This window comes from Juglans regia, chromosome 7, assembly GCF_001411555.2.
Source record: "Juglans regia cultivar Chandler chromosome 7, Walnut 2.0, whole genome shotgun sequence".
Classification (NCBI taxonomy): Eukaryota; Viridiplantae; Streptophyta; class Magnoliopsida; order Fagales; family Juglandaceae; genus Juglans; species Juglans regia.
This window is the reverse complement of record NC_049907.1, coordinates 37,054,729-37,068,212: the sequence shown is the minus strand read 5'-3', so window position 1 is coordinate 37,068,212 and position 13,484 is coordinate 37,054,729. Positions and strand designations below refer to the sequence as shown.

Genomic DNA, 13,484 nt, shown 5'->3' with positions numbered 1-13,484 from the left:
AACTAGCGACGCTAGCATCTTCCATTTTCCTCTTCTGGAGCCGGAGAAGCTTTTTCCTCTGAAAGCAGCTGTAGCTAAAGACTGAAGACTGAACATAAAAAATGGGCGAAATCTTGTACGATCTCGAACAAGCTCTCAGGTCCAAAAAGGTTCTTCTACTTCACCCCACATCTAGGGCTCCCAACCAAACCCTAGCAATTACTTTTTCTCCCTTCAGTTTTCCCCTCTTGTAGCAGTGGCTACTTGTTTCTTCTATCTGTTTGGGATTGCTTTCGTTTTGCTTATTGAAAGTGTTTTTCTTGTTTCCGTTGGCTACCAGAGCAAGAAAAAAGTGTTTCGGAACTGCTAATCACAAAGCTTGCCCGGAGTAGTGCAAACATATATAAAATATTGATCAGATTAAGTTCTTAAGATTTTGTCAATTCCGTAAATCGCATTATAGGCTAAAATGTGTGTTTCATCAGGAGAAAATAAGGCCTGAAGAGGAAAACTTTTTCCGAGCTTGCAAGTCCGATGCCTCTCGGTTTTTTAGGTTTAACGCTCTTGCTGCCGGCTGCCTTACGTTTTCAGGTATGTGGTTTATAATCGCCGGTGCTGCACGTGTTATATTTTCCGTCTGCTTGAGATAATGTTTACTTGTATTTTATTGTTAATGTATAAAACCTTGTGCGGCAAATCGTTAGGGAAACCCGACGGCTGTTTATATCCACGGATTTTCACTTCAAATTATTCGTAGAACCATTTGTTTATCCACTTAAAGTTCTGTAATGTTTAGTTGTGGATTGTCGTTGTTGTTTTATGTAATGCTATGTCCATGGGAAAAGCCATGCTTGAAACTTTTGTTGGTATATTAACCTCGCGCATCGTTGGAGCAGATTCTTGAAGCATGAAATTTATGTTAGTCCCTTTTACTTGAATGGGTTTTTTGAATAATGTAGATCACGTAGACTACAATTTTGCTTTTAACTTTCATGATAGATGTGAGAAATTAATTTCTGTGACTAAGTGTGGTTAACAATTTTATATGTTCAGCATATTGATGTTGTTGTTACTGCTTTTCTTGCTATTTTTCTAATATTGCTCAGTAACATCTGTGATCTGTCCCTTTCTGGCAGCAACAGGGCGACTGAATTTGCTTTCTCAAATCAGCCTTTCAGGAGGTAAGGATCAACCTCTGGCTCTTACAAGTTATCAGCATCGGTTATGCTCATATTACGTTTGAATAGGATGATGAAACATTCTCTGACCCAATTTCCCCTCTGGGTTACCTATAAAAAAAATAAAAAAACTCATATTACGGAAATCTACATGTCCTCCCCCCTTTCCTTTGTTCATTAAACCTTTCCTTTTTTTCCAGGAGCTGCAGCTTTATTTGGGTTGTGGAGGTTTGGTCGGCACCTTGATTCATGTGTTGATCGTGTTCTTGCACACACTGGAGATCGAATGCAGTTTGAGTTGGCAAATATGTAGGTATCCTCATGCCATTTGAATAGGTTGTGAATTTCCAGTTTCTGCAATGTGCCGGTTGACATTGATTTTCTGTCATCAACAAATATGCATGCCAACAACCATGTTTGCTCTTTGAAGGTAGTTACTGAGCATTAGCCAACATCGCTTGGATTTTAGTTCATTTTAGAATTTCGATTTATCTATAGTTTCTGAAAGTTCTGAAGTTTATTGACATTTTGAGATTATTATTGAGTGTAACCAATTGTTTGATTTAAACAAATGGGCTTTCACAGGGCTGAGCTGAGCTGGTAGGAAACTTGGAGAGCTAGTGTTTTCAAATTGCTTAGCGAGACTTAGCTGAGTTGGTAAACACTTGGGGGTGGGATGGTATTGGTCCTAGGTTCAAATCAGAACCTATAAAAATAAATTGGACATGCTTCCAAATAGTCCGGTTAACTGAGAGGAGATTCACTGTTCATTCGTTCTACAAGTCCCTTACGACACAAAATACAAATCCATTCCCATGGAAGAACATATGGAAGACTAAGGCCCCCTAAAAGCTTCTTTCTTTGTATGGACAGCTTCATTAGGGAAGATCCTCTCTTTAGATAATCTAAGGAAACGCCAAATCATTGTGTTGGATTTGTGCTACATGTGCAAGAAAAGTGGGGACTCCGTGGACCACTTATTATTGCATTGTGAAGTTGCCATGAGCTTGTGGAATGATATCTTTGCTAGAGAGGTGCTACATTGGATGATGCCATGAAGGGTGGTTCATTTATTGGCAAGTTGGAGAGGTATCCCTGGTAACTCTCAAATATTAGCTATGTGGAAGATGGTCCCAAGTTGTTTGTGGCAGTGCATATGGATGGAGAGGAATGGGGGAGTTTTGAGGATCGTGAACGGACAATGGACGAGCTTGGAATGTTTTTTGTAGTTCAATTATAATAGATTTTAATGTCATGAACATTCATGATTTCCTTGTATCTTTAGACAATCATGTATAGGCGTTGCTTTTGTATATGTCCTGTGTACTTGGTTATGCTTACTTTTCTTGATGATAAAGTTCTTACTAATAATAAAAAAAAAACAAAAAACTGGGGAGATATCTAGCCTGTAACTTTGGTAGTGGACGGGCACACAAGCAGTTACTGAGGTGGTTTGGTGAATGTCCACATGATTCAATTATGATTTGACCAGTTAACTTCATCTGGATTATACAGATTATCTGAGCTTTCTCTGCCACAGTTTGAGATATCAATGTTCTATGGTGGTATACATGAGAGTTTTTACCAGTATTGACATCCTTAGATTTGAAATTTAATGATTCTTCTGCATGGTGGATCTTTGTTATTATTTTTTATATGTAAAACCAGTTCTATTAATAGCCAGGGGCACTACCCTAGGATACATGAAGTATACAAGAAAAAAGGATCTTTATTTGTTAGAATTGTTTTAACAGATGCACGGTACTATGATTTTAGGAAGCATATAAGAACTCTCTTCTTTAAAATGGTATTCCCACCCACCCATGGGTAGCTCAAGTGGTAAGGGCGAACTTGTGTGCATGAGCCCCATGCAACAGGATTGATTCCCCTTGGGATCAAACTGCGATTTAAGTGGGAACCCATGGCGGCAGGTTGCTATGCTAGTCTCCCCAGGAGTTTAGGTTCCATAGGTGAGTCCTAAGGGCTCTGCCATGGGGTGGTTCCTCCGTCATTAAAAAAAAAAGGTATTCCCCCTGGCTCTTCTTGAGTCTCATCTTTATAATAGTATGTCATGTTACAATGTTCTGTGATTAGACAACCATATTTATATGATCATTGCAACATTACAGCATCGTCCATTTCCTTAATGTGCATTGACTATTAATACTGAAATAGTCTGCCCAACTTTCCCTCAAATTGAACTGATGTACGTTGCTTTATCCTTTGTTGTATTTATACCATGCAAGCAAACTTGTATCTATTTTTGTTGCAACCAGTTCCGCCTCTACTCCATTCTTTGCCTTGCCTGTTTACTTTCGCATGAAGATGTTTATGAACCTTGACTTGCATTGTTATTTTACTTACGAAATAGATTTCAAATAACAGAATATTAACAAAGTACCGGCATGATCCTTGGAGAATGCAGCTTATCTCTAAGCATTTCTTTCCTGAAGAAGTTTTTGATGATACAAACCCAGATCAGCCAAAACTACTGTGGCGGTATCGAACTCTCTTTAATGATGTTATTCGTGGTCAAAGTGCACACGAGAGTGACTCTCCCAGCTACTCCAAAAGTGACTCCAACAGCAACAACCATGGTGACTCACACAAAAACCACACGAATTCCTACAACAGAATGCACAGTGACCCCCGTAATGACTCTGACGGCAAAAGAACTAATTCCGAGTCCAAAGAAGTTCCTGTAAGTACACTTACTAATCTTTTTAATCTTCAGAGAATGGACAACATATTATATGGACATTCTGTTTGAAACCAACAATTGAAGTGCCAAAAAATGGTTTTAGCTATGGTGCAACTGAACTTCTGGTGCCTGCTTATGTCCATTAAATGTGAATTTTATTGTCTGTTCAAATTTGAGTAAAACAATTTATGTAGGAATTGATTTTCATCAGCTATTTCTGGAATACACTGTACATATCGAAGAAGTTATATTGCATTTACATCATTGAATGTCTCCGGTTCTGCTAAAGATACGTTTTAACTGTTTATAGAGCTGCAAGGATCTATCTGCATGGGCGGTCTAGACTCTGCACTAAAGGCATGAACATTCCCAAACAGCGGTATTGAGTTTTCAAGAGCTGGGAATGAAAGTTGTCCCGTTTGAAAAAAATAAAAATGCACGTGCTAATCAGTAGTAAGTGATTCACGATTTGTCATTACCTCCTACAGAAACTACAGAAACCATCCTGACTTCTTTCATCTTTCTTTTCAGTAGTCTTATAAGGAACAAATCTTTCTTTTCAGTAGTCAATAATGTACTATTTATCCTCGTGCCTTGGAGAAATCATCCTGACTTCTGCTTTCTCTGTGGGCGATCATTGCCATTCTGGCCATAATTGATTCCTTTTCTGTGTCTCCCCATACGTTTTTCCCCTTTTCAAGATAGATCCGACGGTCTCAATTGCCCTTATTGTGATAACTTCACCTTTGGCTTAGCTATGAGGGGATTTTAACTTCTGATGGAAATGGAATTCACACTTGTTTTTCTTCATGGCATTTAGAACTCCTTTTTATTTCTTTAAGATAACTTTCTTTTTTATCTGTCTTTTTTTATTTTTTGTTATAGGGGAACCCTGGAATTGATCTGATGGATAATCCTTTTGATTGCGTTTTCGGTAATCTGGCTCTAAGGGAGGAGGTTCGTCTCCCTAATACCTCAAGCATACCCCCTGGAACACATACTCGTGGCCATAAGAGATCTAACCGGAGGCGACGAATGCGCCATCAGGATGTCCCCATAAATCCTCAACATATGGGATAATCAAGAGAAGAAAGATAAAAAAAAAAGGAAACTATTAATTGTGATTATGAGAAGGTCTATTTGAGAGTTTGAAGTTTGGCAATGTGAATTGTGTAGGAATGTATTGAAGTTGGGGGATTTATGGCCATTTCGTTTTGATAACTATTTTCCCCAGTAACGTCCCTCGATTTTTAGTTTTTATAGATAAAAAGGCCATTGGTTATTTGTATTATCTGAAATTGTAGATTTCAAGCTAATAAAAGTCTGCCAAAATCAAGACTGCAGGATGAAAGGCCGCTTCAAGCACCGAACACTTGATCCTACTGCCGATTTAATGGAAGTTCCAGATGATGATGATGTATAATAATATCATCATTAGGTCTCATTTGGTTATGCAGTTCATATGAAATTATATGTTTTAACATATGTTTTGTTAAAAGTTAAATAAAATATTATGTTTAATATTATTTTTATTTTAGAATTTGAAAAAAATAAATTATTTATTATATTTTATAGGAGAGTTTAAAAAGTTTATAATAATTATATAAAATGAGATAATTTGATTTTGTGTAATTAAATAAGAAAAATAATAGATAGGATGAGTTTTTGTGGTACTACCATCTGTCCTTACCTTTCAAGTCTGATTGGGTTTAAACTTTAAACCCAGAATTTTGATAGCACCAACTTATAAGGAATATCATAATTATAATCATATTTAATTTGGTTGGTCGTATTTAGGTTCTTGTGCCAAGAAAGAATGGCGACTTTGCTAACATTTAAATTCCAAAGAGATAATTACATATGGCCAGAAAAACTACTACGTTTTCAAAGAAGAAGAAATAAAAAAAATTTCTAGTCATGGTCCTTGAGGATAAATTTGGATTAGGATGAATGATTTTCTCTGATAAATTTACTCTCAATGAATAAGTAGATATTAATCCTTATGTGGGGGTGTGATATTTATTTGCCAATAATATGTGTATAGTTGAGATGTTGAACTGAGTTGAGTTAAGATGATAAAATATTATTATTTATTATTATTATTATTTTAAGATTTAAAAAAATTAAATTATTTATTATATTTTATGTTAAAAATTAAAAAAATTATAATAATAAATTAACGTGAGTTGAGATAATTTTAGTTTGTGGCCTTCTTGATTGACTCATCCTTTCCTATGGTGCTACGTTGCAGTCTGCAGATCAAAAATGAAAAAGAGACAAACCAAAACAAAAACCACACGCTTTGGTTTGATTTTATTTTATTTTTTATTTTTTTTTATTTTTAATGGCTCTGAAAAAGCACGACTTTTCATCCTTTTTCTAGGAAGGATCATGGCAACTTCATTGCCTGTCGTCGTGTTCTCAATGCTGCTGAGACTGTTACCCTTTCGTCTCTTTTCTTTCTTTTCTTTTCTTTTCTTTTTTTTGTCTTCGATCGGTTCCCTTCCATACATCAACTTCATATGTATGGCTTTATTAAAAGAAAGCATCTTTCATTTGTTGAGTTGAGTTGAGATGATAAAATATTGTTAGAATATTATTTTTTAATATTATTATTATTGAGTTGAGATGAAAAAGTTAAATTATTTATTATATTTTATGTTAAAATTTAAAAAAATTATAATGATAAGTTGAGATGAGTTGAGAGTAGTTAACTAACCAAACCAAAACAACTAATTCTTCCTTTGCCATTTTCTTAATTCACTTGGAGTTAAACGTACGTAAATCAGAAAATTGTCTTTTGCCTGGAATGGTACTACTACGAATGGGTGTGTCTTTGAAAACAGCCCTACATCCTTGATTATGATCATCACTGAAGTTCAAGATTAATATATTCTGATTCTACGACTACTACTTTATTCTTCTCACCACCTCCTCCTCCTCCATCCGTGCATGCTGATCATAATGATGATAACTATACTGTTAGATTTAGTCATTTATATTTATTTTTAATATTCACTATAGTATAGGTCAGATCCATAAGTGGCCAGGCTAATACATAAAAGGAAAATACTAATCTTCCACCTCGGATTTTTTTTTTACTTCGTTATTAATGAAGTATTTTTTATGTTGTAATTTTTTTAAAAATATTAAAAAATATTAAAAAAATGTATGTAAAAAAAACACATTAAATACACTAGCGCCCAATAGTGACTGTAGAGCCACCCTACATAAAATATTTAATTAAATTGTGAGTGTGCTAATAATGATATAAATTAAAAAAATCTAGATCTTTTCATTTGTTAAATATTTTGAATAAAAAATTATTTTCTATAATATTAAAACCCTGATTTTAACTAGAAGAAATATTTTTATTATTTAGTTTATATTTTTTAATATATGCTCACTTTTCCATTTTTTTTAAATTTCTTTCTCCTCTTGATCAAGTAGTACTAATTTCTTTCACACAAAGTACCGTGTGATCTGTGACATGATATAAAAACCATTGATCAACAGACATGCACATTAAAAAATCAATAAATAAAGTGATGATGATATTATTGCATGGCCGATTTAAAACTGGAAAGGAAAGCATGAAAAAGATGACTTTAATTATATATAGTTTATAGTACGCTGTTTCCATCCAAGTTTACAAACATGCAGTAGTACACGAACGAGTGTGTCTGATCATGATCTCTGATCGTCTTCCTCAATAGTCATGGTGAAGCTTGCATGCAACCTTCCTCTTGCGCGTTTTAGCTTATAAATTGCTTGAAAATTACCGCGTATTAGTATTCTTTAAGGCAGAATTTTCATTTTCCGGCGGCTCAAAGGAGACGATCAATTTAATTTATAAACACTGATCATCAATATACAGTATCTATCAGAAATCTGAATACATGAAATTTAGAGATAAGGTCGATCGTTTCAATCTATTAATATTGAATTAATCCCTACTTTTTTTATCTTTTATTTTAAGGAATATAACTATATATTAATTAATATTATGAGATCGCCAATAGCATGAAATTAGGCTCTCTTTTTTTCAATCACATGATCATCTAATTAATTTCCTTAATTGGCTAGTTTATTGCATTTTTAAGCAGTAGTTTTACAGTTTCGATTTTACTTCGAACATCCACCAGGACCACCACCTTCATGATCATCATCTTCAGTACCATACTATACATATATATAGCTATTTCTTTTTTCTTTTTTTTTTTGGAAGAAAAATGTCATCATTCATTCATTTATTAAGAAAAACTTGTATCTATGACTGGATACATGTGAGGATATTTCCATATCACCATTTGGAGCTCAATCAGTACCCTAGTGGACTAGTTTGGACTTTACTGCCGTTGATACTTTCTACAAACAAACGTTTAAGAGACAGTACTCTATCTAAACAGAGATTTAACATCACCCTTCATAGAAAGAGAGAATTCAACCTCTATGGACAAAACGTCCAAGAGACGAACTTTTTTATTTTTTTATTTTTACTATACAATAAGAAAAATAAGAATGAAAAATGATGAATTATAGTTTGGACTAACTCTAGTAGACTTTGACGGTGTGTGAAGGCAATAAATTTGTCTTTTTTCAGTTATAAAAGTCAGATCTAAAATATCTGATGGTGGTGATTTCGGTGATCCGGCGCGTGTGATGAGAAGAACCATCAGAAGGGATGGCGCGTGAGAATCACTCACAGTGATTTCTGTAAAAATGTCACTATCCTCCAAACGATTTACAGTCTGAGAGTCTTTTTATGCAGCGAGTATCTCTCGAAAATTGTAAAAAAATTATATATCTGACTTTTTTGACCTTGAAGGAAGAAAAATAAACTAAGAAACGATAAAATGAGATAGAGAAATGAGAGGGGAAGGAGGAACCGGCTTCCTCCTCCAACAAGAATCAGATTTGGTTATTTTTTTAGTTGAAATATAGCTAATTCTTAACGTTTTATTATATTACTAGTTGAGATTGAAGTTACTTTGATCATACTTATATAATTTTAATTCAGTGTGTGCATAACAGTTTTAATCATAACTATTCATCCTAATATACCATCTTTTCTTTATTCTTGCTTTGGCTATAACTTGCCCATTAATTAGCTCTTACTTAATTGGAAATATCATAACATAATAACTATCAAGATAGACCGATCAAGGTTGAGAATTTGCGTTCTGATGCTGGGTTTCATGAATTGTACGAGTCAATTATAATCCGAATTTTTTAAATTCATATCGAATTCTTATCACATTTATAGGTTGCAATAAAAATTGTTTTAACTCTAAATATTATAAGTTGTATAAATTTGAATTCGAGTCAAATATGAGTTAAGAACTAAAAATATTCATGAGTTTTAGCTCCCGTTTGGATACATGAACGATTTCATCTCATATCATCTCATTATTATAATTTTATTAAATTTTAATACAAAATATAATAAACAATTCAAATTTTTTAAATTTTAAAATGATAATAATATTTTATTCAACTTTTAATTTTTATCTAAAATCATTTCATTTCATCTCATCTAATCTTTGACTATCCAAACGGGACCTAATTTATTAAGTTCGTGTTGATTTGGCTAATCGGAATAAAAGTTTTCAACTTAATTGATTGAGAAAATAAAAATAAAAGAAATAAAAAGTAAGAAAATCAGGTGGTCTATGAAAGTGCTTAGCTGCTTCCACATCCATCTCATCTGTACCTCCCCACACGAAGCCTTTCCTTAAATTTTCTGGAATAACCCGAAAAAAAAAAGAAGAAAAGAATTAGGACTTGTAATTTCCCGGAAAGTCGAGGGCGATTATGGTTGTTCCCTCATCCTCTTTATCTCTGAAGCCGATCCTGATTGCCCATACCACTCTGCACAACCCCAGATAAAGGAAATTTCATTTCATTGCCAGCGACAACCATTTTTTTTTCTTCCGCCCAGAAAACAACTATCTTTTCCATTGCCTCGGGATTTCCCTGTCCTTTTTTTGAGACTCAGAGAATAAGTTGTGTTAGGTTTTAGACTTCGATTTCCATAGACCCCTTTAGGTTCTCCACCAAAAGACGGAAAAGAAAGGTAGAAGAAAAGCTAAAAAATTGGAGACAAAACAACCACCTCATAATCCAATTCGTTCGCACCATTGCTTTATGATTCTTCCTGACCTTCAACTCACAATCTGATCGAGTCTTTGACTCCTATCCAAAACTGGGTTCCCTTTTTTACAAAGGCATCTTATTTTTTTACTAAAGGTAGCATTAATTTTTGTTGCTCTCTCTCCCACCACCACCATCAACAAATATTTTAAGAAGCACCAGGACCGAAGAAACATGAAGGTCCACCCGATGCCCAGGAAGCGCAACATCACCATTCAATACGAAATGAATGCGAGAAATACTTTTGCTGAGGCTCAGGCGCTTTTGGGTCTCTCCTCCAAGAAGCTCAGGCGCTTGCCCCACATCTTTAGCCGGGTCCTCGAGCTCCCCTTTCGGTCCGACGCTGATGTCTCAATCGAAGAGAAACCCGATTGCTTCCGATTCATCGCCGAGACGAACAACGACATCCGCGACGTGAGGGCCCACACCGTCGAAATCTATCCCGGGGTGACCAAGATTGTGGTGAGGGAAAGTGGGTCCCTCGAATTGTCCCTGGACGAGCTTGAGCTCGATATGTGGAGGTTTCGGTTACCCGAGTCTACCAGGCCCGACTTGGCTAGCGCGGTTTTTGTCGACGGAGAGCTTATCGTGACGGTGCCCAAGGGTGAGGTGGGAGTGGAGAGTGCTGGGGAAAAGGGTGTTGGTGGTGGTGGTGGTGGTGGAGATGAGGAGTTTTGGAGAGATGGGAATGGTGGAGGCTTTAGAGGAGGTATCGGAGGGAGGCTTGTGCTTGTACAGTAATGAAGATTTGAACTTTTTATTTAATTATTGGCGCTTTTTTAATTCGGTATTTATTAGTTTGCAAATTAGTATGGGATGGGACTGGTTTTGTTATGTTTACTCTGCATCAAGAAGTGTTGATTTCTCTTTATCTTATAAGTATGATCCCAATGAAGATGATCATCGAATCCTCCTTTTTAGTGTATTAATCTTGCTTTGGCATGCTTTTTTCACTAACGATTTTTGGAGATCGGGTTCTTCTTGATATATATTGTAAGATTTGTATAGAGAGAGGTCTGTTAAAGGGGCACGGAATTTCCTTTGTCCGTTTGCTTTTGAACAAACAACACCTCAAGGTTTTCCACTGTCTCTGCTTCTTTTTAGTGTTTCCTTGGCCTTTATGCTGTTGCTTAGCATAAGAATGGAGGTGAGAACGAAATTCTGCCATGTTTTGTGTTGTTTGGGTTTCTGGGGTTGAGAATTCTTAGTCAAACAGTGGTAATTGGTTGAGTAACACATTTGCACTCGTGGATTCCCAAAGAAGAGGAAGATCTTATGTTTTGAAAGAATTCTTTTTTTTTTTTTTCTTTTTCCATTCCTATATTTTCTTGGTGATGGTTTGGAACACTTCCGTCTAGCCGGAATACCTAGGCCAGTGATTTTTATACTGGCTTAAACGTTTGACCTGTTCCTGGAGATTTATGCTGTTTAATATGTCTGGTCTTCTGGTATTCCACCTGTGAGAATGCTCGCTCCATTAATCAGGATTCATGGTAAAGCAAAACCATTATTCTATGTTTTATGCCGATAATGGTTCCTTTGTTACTCCACGGTACTCTTTTAAAAAAAAAAAATTTAAATCTCGAAAAAAAAATAGAGATAAGTGAATCATGTTGCCTCCATGTTAATGAATTTATGATTTGAAAAATTCTTTCTCATCAGTCACTATTCACTATATCTTTAAATTTTTATCAGCAAGTGATAATTTACCTTATCTTACAAGGCCATTTGGCCCTTATCTTTCCATTTCCTTAAAGGAGTAATAGGCTCTACTTTTGCTCTCTTTATAATTCCAAGTTGACCCCTTGATAGACACTTTGATGTCTTTTTTATGTGCTCTTCATATCTTCTTTTTTTAAACTACAAATGGATTCACTTGAATTCATTACTACTATGATCATTTAATGCAATAAAAGAAAGGGAATACAAAGGGAAGGGGAGAGGGGGTAGGAAAAAGGTCCCAATTCAAAATCTAAAACCAGATCTTCAGCCTTTTATACAAAGAAGGCATTGGAATTTGAAACTCAATAATGCAACAAGGCACTACAGCTCCCTAAGTTGAAGGAGATAATTGCTTCAATTTTGCCTGTAAGATTGCCCCGACTTCATCTGCTACGCTTTTCTTTTTAGAAGCAACCTCAACAAGTTGGATCTCAGCAAGATGATTTTACGCTCACAATAATCTTCCCCTTCAGCCATTGTTTTCTCAATGAAGTAACCAGTGCCAACATCTACCAAGACTTTATCCGCATCATCAGGTCTGCCTGGTACATACGTCATACAGAGAAGCAGTAAGAGGAACCAGCATTTTCTTTCCTTTGGGGCGAAGAGAGGGGTCGTGAAGGGCGGAGGAAGCAAGCTCGAGGCGAGTGGTAGCGGTGCGGACATTGTTGAAGCTATCCTGGAAGAGATTAAGTTCAAGACCGGCCTGCTCCTTTACTGCTTTCAGCTGCTCCAAACTCATCTTCTCCATCTCCGATACCCTCACTGCACTTCTCGACGACGCCATTGGCAACACACACACACTCTCTCTCTCCTCCTTTCTCTTTCTCCTAAAACGAAAACTGCTCTTTTGATCTGATTGTGCTCTTCATATCTGAAGACTTGTCCCAGCAGGTCCAGCGCATCCTCTTAGTTGTCATCGATATTATGATCAAATTATCATGTTACATATTAATCAAATTATCATGTTTATCCCAAATCCTGCTTTCACCAGCTTGAGTGAGGAACCATTTTCTCTGACTATTCCAAAAGCAATAAACATTTTTCTCTGTTTTTCTTTGTGACGAAAGTACTTTTTGTTTGTAGATGAAATAAGTTCTATTGATGACTTCTTTACGCTCCTCAGCAGAGATTTATGCTGGGAATGAGATTGTAGATTAACTAAGTTTTTCTGATACGCAGTATTTAGGCATGAAAAGTTTCATCATAATCAGTTTCTTGTTCAAGCATAGGGAGTGAAATAATATGAGATGAAATTCTGGTCCTGAATTTTTCTCTGAAAGTGCAAACCTTTTCTTTGGGAGAGTTCAGATTCATGGACACTTGAGTACATTGCATTACAACATGACAGATCGTCCTCTCCTGCCCATTATTACCTTTTGGAAACTTTATATTTTGTTTTCAATTCTCACGAATTCAGTCACAACTCAGCTAGTTTATGTAATGCTCGCATTGGCATGGTTCAAACAATCCATTATGCCCCTGATGACAGGATGGCCACTTTGACCAAGTAAAAAATTCACGTCCTTATTTCAAGGTAGAGGTCATATAATTGAATTCTTATCGGTTACTATTTACCACCCTGCACTCGACAAACACTCACATTTTATGAAAAAGTTGTAAATATAAGATGTAAAAATAAATAATGACTAATACATATCATTATTCTTTTCTTTTCTTTTATTTTTTAAATTAATTTCTGACAGATTCCAGCACCTACGAGACGAATAAAATAGAGTATAGAATCTTTG

The 13,484-nt window shown here is 35.6% G+C and overlaps 2 protein-coding genes and 1 pseudogene across 6 annotated transcripts; 2 read left to right on the top strand and 1 right to left on the bottom strand.

Annotated features, from left to right (window-relative positions):
• On the top strand, positions 1-5,200 carry LOC109007277. Of its 5 annotated transcripts, XR_001998756.2 has the most exons (7): positions 1-149; positions 465-570; positions 1,116-1,160; positions 1,358-1,466; positions 3,583-3,858; positions 4,169-4,311; positions 4,744-4,857. XR_001998756.2 is itself a non-coding variant. In XM_018986889.2 (6 exons), exons 1-6 carry the CDS (start codon positions 102-104, stop codon positions 4,763-4,765), a joined length of 606 nt encoding a protein of 201 aa, XP_018842434.1. In that variant the 5' UTR covers positions 3-101; the 3' UTR covers positions 4,766-4,869. The 5 variants fall into 5 exon arrangements, 4 of the variants coding, with proteins under 4 accessions (XP_018842434.1, XP_018842433.1, XP_018842432.1 ...); XM_018986889.2 differs by lacking the exon at positions 4,169-4,311 and having other exon boundaries at positions 3-149; positions 4,744-4,869; XM_018986888.2 differs by lacking the exon at positions 4,744-4,857 and having other exon boundaries at positions 3-149; positions 3,543-3,858; positions 4,169-4,296.
• Positions 5,201-9,700: 4,500 nt separating this feature from the next.
• LOC109007279 lies at positions 9,701-11,042 on the top strand. Its single transcript, XM_018986890.2, has one exon. The coding sequence runs from the start codon at positions 10,186-10,188 to the stop codon at positions 10,750-10,752; it is 567 nt and encodes a 188-aa protein (XP_018842435.1). The 5' UTR covers positions 9,701-10,185; the 3' UTR covers positions 10,753-11,042.
• Positions 11,043-11,949: 907 nt separating this feature from the next.
• Positions 11,950-12,674, bottom strand: LOC109007282 (annotated as a pseudogene).
• Positions 12,675-13,484: the final 810 nt, after the last annotated feature.

Bases quoted from the DNA above. Each gene is read 5' to 3' on its own strand.
- LOC109007279 (XM_018986890.2), top strand. From the start codon at position 10,186: ATGAAGGTCCACCCGATGCCCAGGAAGCGCAACATCACCATTCAATAC.
- LOC109007277 (XM_018986886.2), top strand. From the start codon at position 102: ATGGGCGAAATCTTGTACGATCTCGAACAAGCTCTCAGGTCCAAAAAG. The intron at 1,161-1,357 runs GTAAGGATCAAC...CTTTTTTTCCAG, and splicing joins TCAAATCAGCCTTTCAGGAG to GAGCTGCAGCTTTATTTGGG. The intron at 1,467-3,542 runs GTAGGTATCCTC...TTCAAATAACAG, and splicing joins CAGTTTGAGTTGGCAAATAT to AATATTAACAAAGTACCGGC.